Source organism: Athalia rosae, chromosome 2 (assembly GCF_917208135.1).
Source record: "Athalia rosae chromosome 2, iyAthRosa1.1, whole genome shotgun sequence".
In the NCBI taxonomy this organism is placed as follows: domain Eukaryota; kingdom Metazoa; phylum Arthropoda; class Insecta; order Hymenoptera; family Athaliidae; genus Athalia; species Athalia rosae.
The window spans coordinates 8,688,106-8,709,831 of NC_064027.1; the positions used below are offsets into that span (position 1 = coordinate 8,688,106).

The window sequence follows — 21,726 nt, forward strand, 5'->3', positions numbered from 1 at the left end:
TGAGCCAGAATCCATTAGATGTCTCTGCCAAGCCATAGTTGGCATATTGCTTTTGCGACCAACAAGATTCTGGCTCATCTGGGTTTCACAGTTCCATAAGTTTGTTTTTGACAGATTTGTTGAAGACTGTGCAATAGAATTGTCGTAAAGCAACGTAAAGAATGCCTGGCCCAGTTGAGCATCGTTCAGCCAGTGGCTTAATCAGTCTTATACAAAAATGGTTACGTGGGGTAGGTTTTTCATTTATTATCAAGAGAGAAAACGTTACAAACAGTAGTTGGAGGTTATCTTGTACTTACATAATAATCCTGTCCTGGAGCTCGTTCTTAATAATGTTGCTACACTAACGAGTTACATATCACATTGGAATCGACCGATACATATTTTGAGCTACAACAGTATCCAAGGAATACAAAATCATTCTCTAAGTCATCATTCCAACTGTATGGTAGTGTTCGACACAAGTTAGTTTCACACAATCCACTTATAAATGACTTCATTTGGTCATAATCATTATTGAACGGGCGCATATATGGCCAGAACCTGTCACTGATCATATTTTTATTCAATCAACTAGCATTATTTATCAGTTGAATCTAGAACTATCTAGTGCTGAGTTCAATTTGGCCAAGTATCATATTTAATAGCTTTTCCTAAGTATTGTAGGAATAGCAGAAATTACGTTTCCGTCATTTTTATCGTGAGCATGTGTCATTTCAACAGTGTTTGGGACAATTTAGTATCAAACACAGTTGGTGTGAGCCAGTACTACAATAATTCTTGTTTAAAATTACAGTCAAGTTACAAAACTACCTTGCGTTTTGCGGACGAAATTGCTGCACGCACACAACCTCCCCCAAACCTACCCTTGGGTCCTTATCACAAGACATCAAAGATTTATTACTATACTAGAGATGCCAGGCGTGAAGTGGGTCCTTCAACAATAATTTCTACCAGTCGACAAATTGGCTCACCGTAAGTAATTTATTTTTTACTACAAACTCTTGTATCATTCAAGCATGAATATAAAATTTACTCTACATTTTGTACACGTAGATATCAAGCTAATACCATCATAGCAGGAATTACTTATGACCCTATCTAATAAACATAAAAAGTCTTCAGATACTTTCACTCAATTATTCTAATTCAAATTTCAGAAGTCAAGTATCAACCCAAATTAAACTTATTACACCGGGTAAAGTTCTGCACTTGGAATAAATCATTTGTAAACTATAGTTGGAATAGAATGGTATGAAGCTTATCAATTGTATAAAGTGAATAAATTAAATTAATACTTACCGATCATTATAATATTTAAAATTGTACGAATTGTAATTTTTATCCAAATAGTGAGCCTATAATTAGGATCCACCCCAACCCACGTACAGTTTTCAGAAACTAAAGACTATTTGTCACATGACGCAGAAGTAATACTCATGAGGTATATGAGGCTACATTGGGCTACATTTTATCAATTGACGAGACCATCAAACCTGTGGTCTATCAGTCTGGCAATGTAACGTTGGCCTGGAAACATTATTGTACATATTTAGTTTGGTAGCCAACCATTATAAATATTGAATAAGGCATGTTTAAAGTATATATGCCTTTTTTATTTTCATTTTGATATATGTACACATTTATGAGACCAGTAATTCAATAAATTATACACATACCTATAACTAGTTCACAAATATCAAGGAACGTAAACCAAAACGCAAACATGTACAATATGAGGTTTTTTTGACATGGACAAGTTGCCACTAAATGTAATCATAGATGTCTGCGATGAACGCGTCATTATTGGAGGTCTCGGATAAAAGTGAATTAGGAGGTATTTAGTTCTGTACATAATCCTAACAACATTAACTACGAAATTAAATTTCCAAATGAAAAGACAACAAATTTACATAAATGAGATGCCAGCGCAAGTTACGATGTAATACGTATAAAGTATTTTCGTAATGTAATACATAACAATTTTTAATTACCTATATGGATTAATAAATATAATAGTGGAATGTACACGGTTTTCATTCAACATGATAAATAATGGTAATATCATTTCATTTAACAGTGACAATAATATACAATATACTAATATCCTTTGAACAATTTTTAACTGGGATGTGTAATATCTTTATCTTTTGAATGTACTTGGCGCAAGACTCTACCGAATCTCCTGATCTTGCAGCAATATTTCGAAATACAATTCATGGTTGTATGTTATCAAAGCTATAGACAATTTACTCGCAATTATTGAGAATTATCAACATATGACGGAAACAGACATCATGAGCCCCTCCATAATTTCGAGTAGGATGTCTCACTGATTGGCTGATTGAAACTAATAATTATATCAGCTGCAATCAAGTGATCAATAATCACATGCCGAAAGCCATTTAATGCATACTTGTATGCCTGATTGGCAAAAAAAAATTGGAATTAATCCATTTTTGTACACTGTTATATTTTAGAAGATTACTTTTTTACCAAATATCCAAGTAACGTTGGAACATTTACGGAGAAATTTGTGACACTTTGGCTGCTGGAGGTAGAGGCATCTGGAACATTATAGTGATTTATGATTCCAAGTCCACAGTATAAAACATTCAAGATGACTCTCGATGATTAATTAGCAAAAGTCATACTTGAAGTAACGATGTAAACTTTGTGAATCGTTTCATGACATTGGTTCAATTTGCCTAAGAGTTGAGACTATGCTCATTTTATAGGTAGCTTAATACGGAATCTGATTTTGGTAATATTGTATCATGTCATAGGTTTTTGTTCGGAAGTTGAGGAAACTGCTCCGAATCACATTAAGCATGAATGCAGCGGCTTCTCGGTCCGTAGCTGATGGAGCAAATCGTGTTCGCAAAAGTTTTATGGTTTGACCTCGAAAGCATGGCAGCCCTGTATCCAACATGAGTGAAACGAGCGAGATTATTGCCTCTTGATAAGGTCTGTAAAATAAAAATAACAAATCATCATAACAAATCCATTTAGAAGCCACACTTGATTCAAAATACCCACCTAACTGCTAAGAATGCTTGGACACAAAGTTCCATGAACCATCTGAATGGTGCTGCTTCCATTTTACCTCCCATAACATACACCATTTCATCTGTAAGTTTTATATCCGGTTCAAAGCCCAAATTACCTCCTGGGGATGATTCGAACATAAATCCAAAGTCGATGTGAATAATGTGGCCTTCTTCATCCAACATGATATTGCCGTTATGTCGATCTTTGATTTGTAACAAATATGTGATAACGCTGTAGGCTGCCATTGATTTGATGAAATTTCTTCTGGCATTTTGAAACTCTTTAGTTTGCTCATCTCCATATTTTGTAATGAAATATTCGTACATTCCGATATCAGTTTGTCGGCCGAGCTGATCTCGTGATTTTGCACGTGGCACACATTCGATGACGCCGCACTGAAACATTAAGTGGAAAGTGTCGTTAGGCAAGAATATAGTGAAAATTGTTAAGTATTTCATGACACCATACATTCACAGTTGAAGACTAGTACAAATGAATTCATGGAGAATTGGTAAGTTATTTTTATCATCTCTTAAAATGGGTTCAGAAATATATGATATCAATCCAATCACACGTCATGAAACGTACAGCAAAAGAATGATACATTTATATTAAAATTCGCCTACCCCTGGTGCTGTGGCAACAACTCGATATGGGAAAAGATATAAATCGAGACCAACCAGCTGGAAGACATTTTTGAATATGCCGATAACCTGAAGGGCAAGCATGTCTTGTCTTACGTCATCACCCACTTTAAATATTGCAGCCTGCCACATTTCCACACCCATGCCATGATGATCTTTTCCATTTTCCATTCTAGAATTTGTGGATACGGCCATTGCTATGTTCTCCAATTCATTGATGCCGTATTTTTGCACTTTAAACCGCGCCAGGAATGGTGCTTTGGCAGCACTGAAATATAAACTCAAGATATCACGAGTATGCTCTACTCAGGTCAGAAACCATTACTCATTTAACGCAAACTGAGTAATCTCCTATAATTACGTTAGTCGCAAATCTTTTAGTTTTTTAGTTTCAGTAACATTCTTTTTCATCGAGACAGATCTAACTGACATACTCGATTGCTTGTTTGTAATTACAAATGTAAAGCAACAACTAACTGAAGGCTTGTATAGAATTATTATTCAACGTACCTTTGCATAGGTGTTCCACTGTTATAATCGATATCTAGAACCATAGCTTCAGGATTTGACGGCAAATAGCAACCAGATTGCACCTTTATTTTACTCAAGGCCTGTAAGCACGCTTGTTTTCGTTCTGCACCTTTAGGAAAAGGTCTTATCTCACCAGAAATACTGGTTATTTTTCCAAAAAAGTCAAATTCTCTGTCATAAAATTGTTTGGCAGGTCCAGATAGAGAGTTGAGAATATTTTTGATCAGAGAATCTAAGATGTCAAAGAGTACTGGATCCTTTATTTGTTTGTCCTCGTCCATATACATGTTCGTATGCATGTTCCAGATCAACTGATGTCCGACTACCTGAAAAAAGAAATGAACTACATTGTCTACTATCGAATCTATCGAGCCAATCGTGTTTTATGTCATATTTAAATAACAACAGCTTTACCTGTGACCGTTTTGCAATAGCTTTGATAAACTCTATGACGTAACCCATAGCATCATGTCGGACAGCCTGAACGAGTTGTGGGATATAAAATAGAACTGCATCAGCTGGATAACTGCTCAATACTCTTACTGCATACTGAGCAGAAATTGGATGATGTGGGAACTGACGTGAAAAATAAGCAAGAGCTTGAATAGGAGAAATCCTAGCCCATGTGAGCATGTAGACCAGCTGTAATAGCAGAAAATATATTCCATAACATGTCACTAATAAATTAGGATTAGGAATATTTCAACATTACATATACTTACTTCAGGAGCATCGTTCAGCAGGGTATCGGTGGTGACCAAATATTGAAGCGCTTCAGGAATATGTGCAACTGATATTGGGTTCAACCTGACTTGACGTGAAACTTCTCTCACTATAAACTCAGAATTTTTCAATCTAACAGGTAGAAATACAGCCAATACCGGACTAATCTCCCATGCTAGCCTTGTATAATCTCGCCATGCTTTTTCGTTCATGGTCTTAGCTCTCCATTCGGCAATGTGATTTTCACCTACCATTGCCAAGTCTTGTCTAGCACCCGGATTACGCCATACCAACAGTAACTCTATCTCTACTGCGAGTAGCTCCAATATCAGGTTACGCTTCTTTATATAATCTTTGACAAAGACATCAGCATTGGCAAATCTTTTGCTGCGGCTGCTTCTTTTGCTAAGAGTATTCGTACTTGCTGACAAAGGAACTGTATTTATCCATCCAGTGACAGGTTTTGTTAATTCACTGCTAGTCGTCGAAGCTTTTAGATCGGATTGTAAAGTAGAAGTGAGATTATTGTGTGGTCCATATAAATCGAAGTCACCCACACCATTGGCAGTCAAATATTTCTTGTCACTATGCATTATTTGCCAAAATCGTATGAGTGTGGCAATATCTTCGCTAAGCTGACATATATGTTGAGTAGGTGTTTGCGGAGCTCTACAAAAATAATCCAAGCAATTGCAATAAATTCGTTCTCTAAGGACGTTCTTGCTAAGAGATTTTGGCAGAATATCACCCTGCAGCAACAACAAACCGCAAGATAAAAGTTTGAAACGAACTCCTACGGCCGCTACGTGTCTATTCAAATGATCTTCCAAAGTTCCGACGGCCATTGGCAAAGATCTATGCAACAGCATTGCAATCATTTCTATCGTTTCTTGGCAACAATATTTTCCAGTTTCAATTAACTCCGCTATAAAAGTAACCCATATATCATGGGGCCTCACGTGAGGTGAATCTGGCTCCAGCTGACAGCCTTCATAAACTGCCAATGGACTGACTTCTACTTGTTCCAAGGAGAAGATTCCAATTTTTTTGTCAACAGTATACTGCCAGGCAGCTAACATTTCTTGTAGAAATCTTAGTTTCAAGTCTGGTCTTGCTGTTAGAATCCATTGCCAACAGTCCACTGCTGTCTTCATTGCATCATCGGTGAATAACTCAATTTGCGAACAAGCCACTGTGTGCAGTAGCCTCCTATGAATACCAGGTGTGGAGATCAAGAGAGCTGTAGCACGCCACAGAGCGACTCTGTGCAGGGCGTCACTTCTGTTTCTGCAAGCTTTCCAGACCGATGACATCAATTTGTTGATCACTTTCTCATTCTGAGAAACATTAAATGTTGAGCTTTCAGAAGTTGGTGATTCTTCTTGGTCCAAAGCCAACATCCCTGAAACTTCACCGGCGTATCGAGAACGCATCGACATCATGGATACTAGTTTAGAACTGTTACCCTTGACACATCGTGGTCTTTTATCCAATGAATTTGTCTAGAATTGAATCATGAGTTAAAAATTTCAGTTCGCAGAAGATCAATGAGCTAAAATGCTAGATTTTGAGACTTTTTCAAAAGTCTTTCTCAAAGTATAGAACAGTTTACTACAAAGCATGCTCACGTTCATTGGAGCTGTGGTAATGGTGAGGTCGGTAAACTCTAAAACAGAATCAGTTGCTAATGCTAATCCAGCATGATGCCACATGCCAGATGATGGGATTTGGTTTATGTACTCCTGTAGGTGAGATCTAGTGGCATGCGGTGCCCACTTCATCGCTTCTTGAACTATGCCCTTGCACCTCGCAGCAAAGTCTTTAACTATACTCTGTAAAAAACATTCAATTCAGATGGTTTACATTATTAGAGTTTCTATATCTATCAAGGATATAAAATATTTACTTCTCTTGCTTCAAGAGTATCCATCAATTGAATACTGTAGGGCGTACTGGGAATTCTGAGGGTTGGGGTCTCCTCGTTAGGATCGAGTTGTAACGAAAAGGACAAAACTTGTAAAATATCTAGCATACTCCAAAGAACTCTACAATTCCATAACAGATGAGGAAAGGCATCGACAAGGGCGCTGAGATATTTGTCCGCTACTCTTCTGATCTGTTTATGGATGTGATTGAAGTTGACTAACAGAAATTGAGCGTGACTTTCTAATTCTTTTTCTCTGTGTTCATCTTTTGGTTTGTTTTGCATGACCTCCTTGAATTTCATGAAGACCGAATCGCTTACACAGCAAATGCACTGCCACATTCCACTTTTATCCTTCTGCAAAGCTGAGTCACTCAGATATTCTAACATAGGTTGTAAGCTTGGCTCAGGACTATATGTTACTCTCAAGGTCTCCAACCAATAGACTGATAACAGATAAGTACATTGTGCAAACTGTAATTTATTTACAAACGTTGCAATATCGCTTGATCTGTTCAGCATTTTGAGTATCTGTGACTTTAATTCTTGCAACTCATTGATAGAGACACTGTCATTTCGCACAGCAGATGTGTATTGTAGTTCGCGCATTTCCAAACGAGCTGAAGTTTGGGAAATTAAATATGGGGATTTCACTGCAATTTCTTTGACTCCTTCATACCACTCTTGTGGCCATAAGCCAGAATCAGCAGCTGTAAAGCCCATGACAACGCAGTACAACCAAAAATCTTTAAATAGTTTTAATAATCTAGGTTTCGGGAGTTTTATTGGAGGTAATCTTCGCATTAGCACTGAAATCACCGGTATCAACACACCTAGATTGCCAGCACTACTTGATGCTTTTTGTGGATTCGGTGCTTTGTCATTCGCTCGTTTTCCTTCTAAACCCAACTGCACGAAAAGTTCGAGTAAGCGAACTAATAAGTCGTTCAATTCTGACTCTCCTTTAAGATTAGCAGCAATATTTGCTAAAGCATTTATCACAGCGCCAGACACATGCCTATACTGTTTCCGTTCATCGTTGGTCGTATAAGTCGCACTTCCTGATTCAACGGTAATTGTAGTGAACATCCTCATAATCTCTTCGTAAACTTGTGGTTCACATTTCGATATTATCATACATCCAAGCTGATCGACTATTAAAATATCCAACGCACTTGGTACTCGACAAAAACGCTGCTGGAAAAATTGTAAAATCGTATCCGTTGTCTTTGGAGTATCTTTCAGTGCAACTGCTACATGTCCCAACATAATAACAATATTGGTCGAGATAAGAGAAGTTTCACTGTTTGGAATAAAGGAAAGTATTAATTTTTTAAAATTAAATTATCAAAATAGTACAGAATGCAGCTAATGTGAGCTAAGAAGTGATCTGTGTTAGCGAAATTCATGAATCATGTTGCGATTGTTATCTTGATATAGTTCTAAAAAGATCTCACAGACTCCTCTTGCCCAAGGATCATGATCAAATTACCTGTCGCTCTTCTCTGCTGTGAAAAGTCTGTTGGATACGCTGGCTACCAAGGCAGGTACACAATAAGGATCGACATGATGAGCAGCTTGCAGAGCTATACACAAATTTTGGATAGCCGCATCTCTCAATTTTTCAAAAGCACTTTGTGTTTGAGAAGTTGTTTGTTTAGCATCCACAGCTTTCATTTCTTTACCTTGAACTGGAATAATACATCAAATTGATGGGTACGTTTTTCAACAAAATAATTCAAGTGTTGACTGAATCTTCAGTCAACGATTGGTGACTGTTAGTGCAAATAAAGATATCCATCATACTTGTAACTTTGAATTGATTTTCCTTGCTGTGTTTATTATTATGTTGACGATGAAGTTTGAAGAGAATTGGAGATGGAGTGACCAAAAAGTCACGTAAGCAGTAAATCGAGGTTGTAGCTATGTTTGGAAACTTCTGAGCTAGTTTCCCCAAACCCTCTAGGCAAACCATTAATAAAGGCATATGTGCCAGCACCAATTTATGACCATGGTTTGAATTAATTTTTTCAGTCAGTCTTCCACAAAGACTATCCGCACCTGCAAACGAGAAGCTTGTTAATGCATCTAATTGTGTGGGAGGGACTGAAATAAACCTTTCATATTATATGCTTTCGAAATTAACTCGACTGTACCTATATTTGGGAGACTTTTCATTCAACCACCCACCGCAACACTTGATGCGATTCAAACAATCAAAGCAACGAAAACTACAGAATCTCAAGTTATGATGAAAAATCACGCTACCAAGAACTTCTGATTTGAGCGATTTTTTATTTCTCAATTGTAGGATAGGATATGTCTGAGCGATGTAAAAACGTGTATGGGCTAAGTAGTAAAGTCTTCAACGATTGAATATTCCAATAAAATCTTTGAATTATTAATACCTATTTGTACAACTATTGAAAACCATTATAAGGTAAGACCACAATCTAGGATTCATAGCACTTCTGTATGACTTATAAAAAAAATTATCATGACGTCACATCTAAACCTATGATGTACCATAAGACTAGATGTAACAAAATATCGGCTGTGTAATAACTAAGAATATCTACGTTGAACTCAAGTCGACACGTCAATTAATAGTTCTAAGTTATTTTCACAAAAATGGCAATATCGTTGCATTTTGTACATCTTAATTTCAATAATCATTCTAATTGAATATTCAGGATTAGGATCTCGACTTTGTAACTATTAGCTTTTGGGAACCAAGAACTTACATCATTAGTATATTTATAGAATTCTAAAATGTTGAGTAGATGAATTTGGTTTTACTCGAGACGATGAATACAAAATACAACAAATTGTTAGTTTGGGAATCATTCAAAACGCAAAACAAGGGAACTGAAATACCCTCGCCGATCAGCATAGAACTTATATCTGCATACAATGTGGATAAATCATTCTCTTCATTTGCTGGAAACATATCACAAACCAATAAAGCTTCATCATTTACGGAATACCCCTTGATTGATAATTCTCAGATAATTTCAATGTTTCATTGTACTTATTTTAACGAAACGTAAATGATTGCAAGTGAGGCAATTTGTATCATTCTACTTGGTTTTTCATACAACAAATTTGATGAAGCTAACATAAAAAGTGATCCAGCTAATTGACATCACAAAAGTAATGAACTTGGAAACTAAAGGCGCAGTAAAAATCGACTCACCAGTTTCGTCACCAATAGCCCAAACCAAAAGGTCAACACAAGCTGAATTCGCCATGACATTGACTTTGAATTTATTGACTGTTTGGAAATTTGTATCCATGTCTTCTCTTTCACTCGCATCGTGATGCCTAGATTGCAACTCTGTCTGGCCTGATAAAAACAGGCCCTTCACAAACTCTTGTACATCTCTAGTAAATGGACTCGGTAAGTCTCTCTGATGTTGCAAGAGCTCTCTGAGAAGGGTCACCATGACTAGATTCATAGTCTCGCTGAATGTTTTGTAAGGAAATACTAAAACCTGTCCAGAATTATAAACTTGTTGAGCCTCCTCATCTAGAAATGTAAGCATTTCTTTGGTAAGTAATTTTTTTGCCAATGCTAGGACACTCTGTAAGTGAACGATGCTGAATTGTAGAGTGGCTCTTTTTTCTGGGCTTTCTGTGAATCTCATTTGTGGAAATTGGTTGAAACTTGAACCATATCTGCTGAAAAAGTACGTAGTTGGATCATATGGAACTGATGAATAAGATTGTAATGATGGCCTCTTGTTTGTTGCTGCGTAATCTGCGACGTCTGTTAGCTGCAATATTTCTAATGTATGTGGATTTAGATTTCCACTTAATGATCTCGGAATGATGGAACGGAAATTATTGAAGCTCTTTTTTTTGTTGACTGGAGATTTGTCTGTGAAACTTGGTGTTGGAAGAATCGGAGGCTCTGGTCGTGGGAAAATACGAGCCAGTAATGGTGGATCCGAACTACAGAAACGACCCATTGAGCGGGCAAGTCCAATTAATATAGGAACCAGGCATTTGCATAGTGACACTGTAATCATCGATGTTATATGTTATTGATTCGTAAATAAATCAAGGGAAGATATTTGTGGTCTGATAACATCTACTATGTAGGTAAGAGAAGTGGGCTGTTTTTTTTTTAGTACTTGATCAAAATCATTCAGGACTCACGTTTAGCTTGCATACTCCGGTTTCCTTCCTGATCCTTACATCCTCTAATTAAATTTGTGAGAACTGCTAAAATCTCAACCTGAGTTGCTATAACTTCTTCTCTGACTGGTTCACATTTTGTGGCAATATCACTGAGTAGTGTATTTAAACAAAAGCTGAAGCGTTCAGCGATAGGTACCCTGTCGCTAGGCGTACTTTTTACTTCCGTGAGCCATACTGCTTTTGGCAGTCCTCTTAGTAACCTTGATAAATATGGCAGAATTTTGTCTCTGTGTTGGAGATTGGATTCTAGAAAATAGATTCCGAGTGCTATGACTGCCTCCTGTCCTCGCTGATCCAGTCTGTAAACACCTTGCGCTGATTCTTGAGGACATAGTTTGAATAGTCTGTTTATCTGGAAATCAAAACAATTTATGAGCTAATCTTGATCGTTTAATGTATAGATATGGATTACAAAGTACTTTGTTACATCTTGGTGCAGCATTTGGTATTGATGAATAACGTTGGAGTATTTTACTACATTCAATCTCTTTGAAATTTCGTTTTTTCGGACACTTCTAGTCCATATTTGAAAATGACACACAAGAAGTCATATGAGTTAATTAAAGTTCTAGCAAGTTCACTATGCTTCTAAGTGACTCAAAAATATGCATATTATTTTTAACAGTATTTCTACTGTTACAATATGCTATGATATGTCAATATTTTCTTTTTGAGGGTACTCGAAAAGGTTCATCTCTCTGATTTGAATTAGCCACAGAATCTATATAGGATTTTCATGATGAAAGTGAATATACCTACAATATGATTCAAATTGCATTCATCCTGATGTTTTCAATTACAAGATTTGTACAAGGTGCGTTAAAAGGATGTCTCACGCTAGTAATAAGTTTTGTAGAATCATTTCACAATCGATGAGACATCACAGTGTGAATATAGTAAATTCAATTACTATATACATTACTTCCACAAGTGTGTTATCAACGGAAATGACTAGCTATCATAATAAAATGTTGGTAATCATGCAGTTGAACTGTAGTATTAAAAAAAACAGCAGACATGACTAAAAAAATAGCATAATTGTAGCGAGATTTAACTTAATTAATACTGTTCATTATTGAATAATGGTTATTAACAGATATTCAGATGAAATTGAGGTTATATGCATAAAGTAAAAACCCAATCATTGATAGCAAATAAGTCACTGACAGGTCAGGTAAAGGTAGAAAATTATTGGTCATATAATTTCAAGAATCTAATTGACAATTTTTAGAATTTGTTGATTAGAAAGGATGATAGCTGGTGTGATTTGACAGGATTTTAGGTTAGATTTCGATGACTGGAAAAAAAGAAACGGATTATCAAAGTTCACCTTTTCCCATGGCGTTGGCTTGATTGCTGCTAATGATCTCGCCAAATGTTGAACGGTGTTAGAGAAGAATAACTTCTCGTCACCTGCCATTTTGGGATGGTTTTATCAACTGTCAGCAGACTTGTCACCTCTGCTTGTCACTTCACAGCGCTCTTGTCGTCTTCAAAATTGAAACGGTACCGCGCCGAAGTAACAAACTGCATTACTTTTCTGTGAGCGTTCGAAAACTCAACCAACCCAAGGTCAATCGTGGTTAATCTACCACCTCCCCACCCTCTTGCGCGACTTTGCTCTATTCCACCAGGTGGTGTTTTGAAACGTACCCCTGGGTCGAACAGAGCGATGGTGGGGATAAGGCGAATAGGCCTACCACGAATGTTTTGCGCTATTGTTCGATGATGTCGCGTAAAACAATATATTTTGAGTGAATCTCGTGATGCGGGTGTCAATTTCAATGATAATGTTCTTCGTGTCGATCGGTATGGAGTACCCGCTGCGTGAAAAACACAGATTGCGGTAATATTGGATAGAAATCTCTGAATAAGGCCCACGGAATCCTTTGTCATGGACATGCAGGCCCCCAATGGTTTGTATAGATATTTTTCGTTTTCAAATTTTCATACAGCTTTAAAGGCTCCGTAATTTATAGTTTTATTGCTCGGATTATCCGTTTTTTTATCCCGTTTTCCGGCTCGTCAAGGACACCCGTCAACGCAGTAGTTGAGGAAAAAGGTTAAATAACCGCAGGCTTTTGGGCGCCAGGCGTCGGTTTCAGGAACGTAATTAATTTACAGCCGCTTCATTTCCCATGCTCTTTGCCAGCCCCCTCCCCTCTATACCCGCTTGCCTAAACTTCTGATGTATGAATTCTTTATGTTACTCCACGTTTTGAGGCCTACAAAATTTTTACCCATGGAATCTATTTTAAATTTCGTATTATATTCAGGTACAAAATACTCAACCTTACATCCTCCCAACGCATCAAACAACGTTCAAAGTCAATATTCGGCAGAGCTGGAATTCTTCTCATATTTTAATATTAATTTCAGTCAAAAATCTGTTCTGAATATAAAAAAACTTCCAGTTCACTAGATCGACAGACTTATATCCTCAATTTATAAAACAGCGGGTTTGTCAAGGGAACCTTTCATAACCCCAAAGTCTTTAATATCTTTCAACCTAGAGTTGTATTAACCGGCAACTGTACTCTTCATATTTCAGTTGATCTTTGGCTGGAATCAATCTTATCGTTATAGTTGTGTATTAGATTAGGTATAAATAACGTTGAGCTTCATGTGTTGAGACATTAAATTGCACACTGTAGAAGTCATGTGCTTAGCATTCGACTTTGTTAGATTTGACATAGAAACATTCTTCATTTTTTGGATTATATATCGTCTAGTTGATTTATGTTTTTTCCCAATCTCGCACATAAGTCAGTGTATTTTTTTTTTTATACCTCAGTATAGATTAGATCTTCAATAGCATCCTCTCATCACTTGCATAACAGATTACTGTTCTCCGAACATCATTAAACCAATATTTTCCCTTCACCTAGTTATTGTGGAACGAATTATAGTCTTACGATAATAAACTATGGGCAGTGATCAAATTTGCAAATGAGATATGTATCTTTAGATTTCGATTCTTAGGCAGTTGCTTTTTTATTTGATTGTCGACAATATCAATAACTTAAATCGTTATCTGAATTAGGAATGGATGTTTCTCTGAATTTAGTGTACGCTTCCATCCCTGGTATGCCCGAACTGGGGATGGTATGGATGGGAGATATGATGATGCACGGGGAGCCCACACACGAATTAATGCTGGATCCTCGTCAGCCGGAAAGCCCCTTTTTCTCCCATGGGTCGCATTCTTTTGAAGATCTCCGTAGCCATCACATAGCTCCCCCTACTATGGTGCGATATTTAGCCCCGCAGTTTGCTGCTGAATGCTCAGAACCTGACGAAGCGATAGAAGCTGTAGATAGTCAAGAAATACAGCACGTAAGTTATCTGCAGCAAAATAATTTTAATGATTGTGAATTACAAACCATTGTTTTCAAAGAAGTCAAAAATCAGATGGATTTTCATAAACAGTTCCAAGATTATTACAATTCTAGTGATTCGTTTCTCAATTCAAGAAGAATTTGCCGACTGATTAACAAGAATTGAAAAATTTTGCAGGAATATGACCCCCAAGTGGGACCAGAAATGAGCGACTACATGACTCTGGAGGATTATATGGCTGAGGAGGATCGCGAACAAGTGGTCAATAATGCAGCTACACAGACCCAAGATAACAGAAATCGTAAAATAAAGCCTATCAAACATCCAGGTCTTGTCTTGAAAACCCCAATTGCTTATCAGCCACACACTGATTTAAACTTTATACCAATTCGCAAGGATGGCATTGGTACGACTTTCCTTTGATGCAAAAGTTTATAATTGGATTTATAGATTTTAGCGAATTGTTTTATTCACCTGTAGAGTTTTCTATTTTGGTATGAAATAACTTTTCCTTCACTTGCAGCTGTGTGCGAAAAATGTGGTGCCATTGGTGTTAAGCACGCATTCTACACCAAGGAGCGTCGATTTTGTAGCAGAGCATGTGCTCGATCATCGGAGCACACTGCTCCCACAGCTGATTCTACTTATAGTCCGTCACATCCACAACAATGCACTCCCAGCAACCCAGGATCACCGGAAGATAGCAAATCTTCTGTGAATGAGGTAGGGTGTGTTACATACAACAACGTGTTGTAAAAATTAAATAACCGTCTTAAACTACAAGTGGCATTCATTATCTCATGTACTGTACCAATTTTTATCAGATCACAGCAGATGAAGAGGACAAAGACTCAAAGGATTTTATAAAAGTTGAGGCAGAGAAGGAAAAAGTCGCCTCAGAGCCCGTAATGCCAGAAGATCTCCCAGTAAGAAGAAAACGTACAGCCGATATGGCAGGTTCTTATGATTGGACTCAACAACTCACGGAACCTGGATTTTGTGCTGCTCCCGTCTCGTGTTTCAAGCACGTACGTCGAATGGTGTGCTTACTTTTTTATATCCTGCAAATCAAATCTTACCTATGATTTCTGTACTCATAGGCACCTATCTCCGAAATATGGGACAACATAACTGTAGGAATGAAAGTTGAAGTGGAGAACACAGACTGTGATGAAGTTTGCGAAGCATTTCCCGATTCATTTTGGGTTGCCACTGTGCTTCGAATTTCTGGGTACAGAGCTCTGCTTAGGTACGAGGGATTCGGTCACAATGCTGAAAAGGATTTCTGGGTCACACTTTGTTCGAATGATATTCATCCAGTTGGTTGGTGTGCGACCATTGGCAAGCCCTTGATACCACCAAATAGTGAGCGAATAAAATATTAAATTTTGTAAATAATTTTCAGAGTACATTCCTTGCTTTAATCGTGAACTGTTATCGATTTCTGTGTGTAGGTATTGCGAACAAGTACAAAGATTGGAAGGATTTTTTAATGCGGCGATTGACCGGGGCTAGAACGCTTCCGACAAATTTCTATAACAAGGTCAACGATAGCATGAAGTCACGGTTTCGCTGCGGTCTTCATTTAGAAGTAGTGGACAAAAATAGAATCTCACAGGTGAAAGTTGCGACGGTACAGAAAATCATAGGAAAACGTTTACATGTCAGATATTACGACTCCTCTCCAGAGGATAATGGATTTTGGTGCCATGAAGACTCACCTTTAATTCATCCTGTTGGATGGGCCAAAAGAGTAGGGCAAACCCTGGACGCATATCCAGAGTATTTGGACCGAGTGTCTTTGGGGCAGTTATGTGATGACGATGCAACTGATAACTTGTTCCTTGCACAAAAGAATCATCATTCTCATCAAGGCTACACGTTCCGTGAGGGAATGAAGATCGAAGCTATCGATCCTCTCAATCTCTCCGCCATTTGCGCAGCTACCGTAATGCAAGTATTAAAAGAGGACTACATCATGATCAGAATTGACAGTTACGACGAAGATGCTAGCGGTGCCGATTGGTTCTGCTACCATTCATGTTCGCCGTGTATTTTTCCAATTGGTTTTTGTTCACAACATGGATTACCGCTAACACCGCCAAAAGGATACGATCCCGCAACATTCACTTGGGATTCATACTTGGCAGAAACCAACAACATACCGGCACCTTTACAACTTTTTAATAGGGTAAGTTTATTAATTTAATAGCGAACGAATTTTGCCATGAATAACTCCGAATATACGAGAATTAGTCAATTCAATCACAATTCTAAAACCTTTCGATTCGTTAATTCATAGTTATTAAAAAATTTAAACGAGACATTTCTGTTTCCGCAAGGAAATTCCACAGCACGGATTTATCGAAGGATTGCGGTTAGAAGCTGCTGACTTGATGGATCCTCGATTGGTTTGCGTAGCGACTATCACAAGGGTAATTGGCAGACTACTGAGAGTGCACTTCGATGGATGGGAGGACGAGTACGATCAATGGCTGGATTGTCACAGCCCGGATATCTACCCCGTTGGGTGGTGTGACCTTGTAGATCATAAGCTAAAAGGGCCCCGTATACTTGGCAAAAATACTAGTCCTACTGGTAAATTAACATGTTTGTTATATTATAATATTATCATTTGTAGGTGAATTTTTTCAATTCTTTCGATGATGCTTTGTTAGATCAGATTTGTAATTTTGAGATTACCGATGGTCATTTACTTCCATTATGTTCCCAGTAAAATCACCGAGAGGCCTTAAACGTAAGAATAAACGAAAACCGAAAAAGAGCGGCAAGTTGGCTTGTGCCAAAAATATTTTACTGCGGCACAGTAGCCGCATGGAAAACCGTGATCGAGAGAGGGAGCCACAACCGGCACAGGGTACGAAAATCGAGAGGGAAAGAGAGCTAGAGAGTTTACCAGAGCAGGGAGGTAGAGAACCGGAAACAGCTCAAGAACCTGCTGGACCTGATCAGACGCTGCCTAGTCCTACAACCGGCCAAGGACATGCAGAAAATGAAACCCGCAGCGATGCCCCAAACTTGATACCACCCAAGGAACGAACCGCAACGTCTTATATCAATGTGAGTAATCGGAAGATATCAAATATGAACGATGCCTCTATTGGCCAACCATTTTCAAAACCTAGTACAATAGCATAATGTAATAAATTCACGAATGTTTCGTTTTTATTTCTAGGTGACTTCAGCTAGTAATAAATTCATTCCAAGGTTAGCAGATTGTTTGCAAAAAAGTTCGGAATCTGGTGAACTAGTACCAGCTGAATGGAATGTTTTTGACGTCGCACAGTTCCTTCGTGTCAATGATTGTGCTACTTACTGTGACAATTTTAGTAAGCGAAAAATAGATGGCAAGACCTTGCTCACCCTAACCAAGGATCAAATTATTGACCTAACTGGTTTTAAAGTTGGACCGTCTTTGAAGATTTTTGACCTTATTCAACAATTAAAAATCAAAGTGAACCCAGCTCAGGAACGGCTGAAACTAGGACTGAAAAAATTATTATAACACAGCTAGATTAATAGCTCACTTTTGTTAAGATCAATAATGTAGGGTAATCATGGATTTACGAAATAGGTGTATGATGAAACATTTTATTCCTTATATTAGGTAACAAAATGCAATTGAAATATATAATAATTTCTAACTTTGATCCACACCGAAATCATGGTTAAGCAGTAAAATATCAGATACTAATTTATTTTCGATCGTAAATATAAATTTTCACAAATATCTACATTACTTTCATTCTGGCAGAGTACATTGAATTAGAGGGTAAAATTTCATATGTTACACGATCAATTTTCGAGATGAACAGACGCGGCAGAGATGTTCTTTCGAGTGAAGAAAAATATTACCAACCACCGATATCCTCCGACTTTGTTATTTCGAAGAACGATGCCAAATCAAGAAATATAAATCCTTACATCCGAAGCAGTTGGCAAGCTAAAAATCCCTCATTTATGTGAAAAATTTTATTAGTTGGTCTTGAAAGAAAAAAAAACCGTATACTTTAAACTGATTCAGTAAGTTCATGGGCAACACCGCCTTATGGGTTTTTTAAATCTGAGTTGAATTCTGTTGTTTGTGATAAATATTTCGTCAGGTCAATTTTTTCTCGGCAATTATTACGTGTGATATGTGAGGCAATTTTTTGTGATATAATGAACCTAGATGACAAGTTTACATAAAACGTGTGAATGATTGATACTGATTTGAATTCGGAAGAGATTGGTCTCTGCTGGAATGAAGTTTATGTTCGTCATGATTTGTGTAAAAAAAAATTGGATGTAAAACAGCCGTAGATTTCAAATATGTTTTTTTTTTTTGGTTTGTGTTATTATATAAACCTGTAATACATTCCTGTGTAAATGCATATCGTTTATCTTCAAATTTATAGTGATTTTCGCCAGGACGTGTAAATCCATCTTTTAGAGCACTTAATATCAGGAGGACGCATTGGCCATGTCGCTGTGTCTCTTGAACTGGTGATAAGTTGCTGTGAAAACGTAGTGTCTGAAACGATAGGCGGTGACCAATTGCCCGTACAAATATTTACAATCGGGCAACAATGAGATGAAAAACGAGAAAAATGGTTTTTCGGTTACCCAAGAAACTAAGAATTATCATTTAATGACGTATGCATTTGCCTGGCAATCTAAAGCAGTGATATAGTTGAGTGATCGAAACAGAAAAAAAACCTCACCAGTCGATTTGAATATGAATCTAAATCTAGCTTTCCCCTTGCATCTACAAATGGTAATGTAACAACAACGCGGATTAGCTGTGCTATTCCCATTGTTTATTCACCAACAATCATTTCGCTACATCGCCTTAAGAAATTCGGAAAGAAACAAACCACAAACAACAGAGAATAAGTTCAAATGAGTGTTGGTAAATTATTTGTGGAACGCTATTTGTGGATGCAAAATATTAGTATTGTTCACCCAGTGAACTTAAATGCGCAAGTTCGTGATTTTATTTGCTCGTGACAAATAATTTGATAATACTTCAGCCTTCGGACTGGCGACTAAATAGGGTGTTTTGGGGTAGAATCTTGCGATAGTACATCTTCACAACTCCTTTCCCCCGGAAACCGAATTTATATTCCATGGTCCGGTACTGGCTGGGAATTTATTTGGTAATTGATTATCTTCTCGGGGTTGTATCGAGTGGGTAATTGATGTGCCATTCCAAAGTTTCGAAAGCATTCTAATGAATATTCATTGTTAATATTTCAAAAAACAAAGTTCGAAACATGCAATGGTATATAAAAATTAGTATAATCCATTCCGCTTGGGTTTTGGTCAACCAATCACCACATGGCTATCGAGTAAACTCGAATGAAGTATTATTGGATTTACTAAAATATTGCAAATCGATCAAAAAATTTGGTCTAGTGGGTCACCCAGAAACTGCAGTGTACATGATATATATTAGGGTATTAAATAGCGTTAATTAAGTCGTATTTCATTTACCTGACACTGATGACTTTTCTAATTTGGATTGTCCTTTTTCTTTCGTTTTGCGCTCTATTTCATTTCTTAATTTTATTTTTTTGTCTAAATACAAATATAAGATTCAGTATTCATCGACATCACCTACACGAGATACGAATGAAAATCTGAAGTTCCCTATTTTTATCTTTAAGTTTGTCTCTCGTCGGTATTTTTCCTTTTATGTAACATAACTGGGAAAGAAATTGATCAATAATGAATGTTTTACACTTGTATTATAAAGAAATTTGCAAATAATTGATAAATCGTCTTGGTCGTGCAAACTAAATTAAATTTCCCTCCATTTCTTCATAGGGCCATCACGGTGTGCCCTTTGACTGGTTCTAGGCGCTTCCACAAGATGTCTGCAGTTGGCTCGCTACCTTTCTCGGAGTCTGGAAGAGACGCTTTTCCGATAATGATGGGAAAGAATCAAGGGAATCGAAGCCTACCGAAGCGAAACACATCAATGATGATACGAAGAGTCAGTGAGAACGAAACCACACTTGAACATTTTATTTTCTACTCAACAAGCATCGATGTTATCCAGGTATTTCAAGTTTAGATCTTGAAGTTCATTCCCCGCGTGGACGTGCGCTTATTTTCCCAGACTACCGGCTTCGTGTGCTATGCTTTGAAAACGTCCGAATATCACAAGTTTATCGGTACTCGATGATTCTTATAAAAGAGAAGACAGATTAAATCATCTACTCAAACGAAAAGAGCGAGGCGTCGCTATCGTACAAGAAGAGATGAAGAAACAATTTGGACGGTTCCGAGTTTTGAATTACCTATTAAAACCAACTATTAGTTAATCTAGTGGTCACTACGGAAAGAGTAACTCTGACTTTTACCCAATTTTCAAAGTCCGAAGCTATGCGAATACCTATACCTGGCCCTCAAATTGCGAAAACAAATATTTAAACATAGATTTTGTTATTTTTATTTCAACGTCCGTATCAGCTGTTGATACGCGTCAAGATTTTCAAATCCCTGTTAAAAACTTTGATATCTACCAGTAGATCCATAATTTGGAACAATACATTCGCAGATCGATGTAATGAAAAAAGTCTATATACATATGTTCAAAGTAAAGTAGAGTCCTCTTTGGCGCGTACTACACCGCACGTAAACGTAACGGCGTGGCAGGGGCGGTAGGGAACTTTGAGGGGGAGAAGGAAAAGGAGAAGGAGTAGAGACGAAGTGGGGAATTTTTATTGTCAACTGTCACGGCGTGTGGCCGGCCGGCACAGCGTAGACTGCATTCGGTATTCCGGTGTATCGTAAGTAAAGTACGTCCATACACAACGTAACGTAACGTAACGTAACGTACGCCGGTGCCGTGAATACGATCAGCAGCCAGCAAGCAGCAGGGTGTGGAGCGACGAAACTTGTGCCTGCGAAGCATTCAGCATCAGCATCATCGGCGTAGGGACGAGAGTAGGGTTCTGCTTTTGGTGGGGGAAATATCAGGGGTACTTGGTGGGGGAATACCGGCGTATCCTATGGGCGGGGCCTCCGCCAGCTGGCAGATGTTTCCCGCGCGGCCGTGTCGCACGTCTAGCGCGCGTAAGGTAGAGAGTAAGGAAAACTAGTCCTCGCTTCGGTCGAGTTAGTTCGCGTGCCGTTTATCTGGGGTAATAATATTAGGTGATGGTGTGTGATGTTGGCGTAACGATGACTTTGGTATTGTTTTCTTTTATTTCACGCTTTTTATACATCATCGAATAATATTTAAGTGAAAGTAGTAGTAGTAATACTACTGTTACCCTACACCACTACAAAGTTGAACCAGTG

The 21,726-nt window shown here is 37.8% G+C and overlaps 3 protein-coding genes across 6 annotated transcripts; 2 read left to right on the plus strand and 1 right to left on the minus strand.

Moving 5' to 3' along the window:
* The first annotated feature begins 33 nt into the window (after nt 1-33).
* LOC105683909 (NADH dehydrogenase [ubiquinone] 1 alpha subcomplex subunit 7-like) lies at nt 34-2,028 on the plus strand. 2 transcript variants are annotated; one of them, XM_048651235.1, is made up of 4 exons: nt 34-230; nt 797-975; nt 1,161-1,252; nt 1,354-2,028. In XM_048651235.1, exons 1-3 carry the CDS (start codon nt 162-164, stop codon nt 1,219-1,221), a joined length of 309 nt encoding a protein of 102 aa, XP_048507192.1. In that variant the 5' UTR covers nt 34-161; the 3' UTR covers nt 1,222-1,252; nt 1,354-2,028. The 2 variants fall into 2 exon arrangements, with proteins under 2 accessions (XP_048507192.1, XP_012252316.2); XM_012396893.3 differs by lacking the exon at nt 1,354-2,028 and having other exon boundaries at nt 35-230; nt 1,161-1,316.
* On the minus strand, nt 1,595-12,572 carry LOC105683869 (phosphatidylinositol 4-kinase alpha). Of its 2 annotated transcripts, XR_002305645.2 has the most exons (14): nt 12,407-12,572; nt 11,035-11,428; nt 10,070-10,894; nt 8,680-8,934; nt 8,366-8,564; nt 6,856-8,176; nt 6,578-6,781; nt 4,949-6,451; nt 4,641-4,868; nt 4,206-4,552; nt 3,678-3,963; nt 3,040-3,446; nt 2,655-2,969; nt 1,595-2,567 (listed from the first exon to the last, which is right to left on the minus strand). XR_002305645.2 is itself a non-coding variant. In XM_012396828.3 (13 exons), the coding sequence occupies exons 1-13, from the start codon at nt 12,494-12,496 to the stop codon at nt 2,744-2,746; spliced, it is 6,285 nt and encodes a 2,094-aa protein (XP_012252251.1). In that variant the 5' UTR covers nt 12,497-12,572; the 3' UTR covers nt 1,595-2,743. The 2 variants fall into 2 exon arrangements, 1 of the variants encoding a protein (XP_012252251.1); XM_012396828.3 differs by having other exon boundaries at nt 1,595-2,969.
* A 177-nt stretch (nt 12,573-12,749) lies between these two features.
* LOC105684877 (polycomb protein Sfmbt) lies at nt 12,750-20,195 on the plus strand. Of its 2 annotated transcripts, none has more exons than XM_012398583.3 (10): nt 12,750-12,992; nt 14,120-14,412; nt 14,593-14,821; nt 14,939-15,138; nt 15,240-15,443; nt 15,516-15,780; nt 15,870-16,606; nt 16,758-17,013; nt 17,150-17,496; nt 17,612-20,195. In XM_012398583.3, the coding sequence occupies exons 1-10, from the start codon at nt 12,971-12,973 to the stop codon at nt 17,939-17,941; spliced, it is 2,883 nt and encodes a 960-aa protein (XP_012254006.1). In that variant the 5' UTR covers nt 12,750-12,970; the 3' UTR covers nt 17,942-20,195. The 2 variants fall into 2 exon arrangements, with proteins under 2 accessions (XP_012254006.1, XP_012254013.1); XM_012398590.3 differs by having other exon boundaries at nt 14,144-14,412.
* Nucleotides 20,196-21,726: the final 1,531 nt, after the last annotated feature.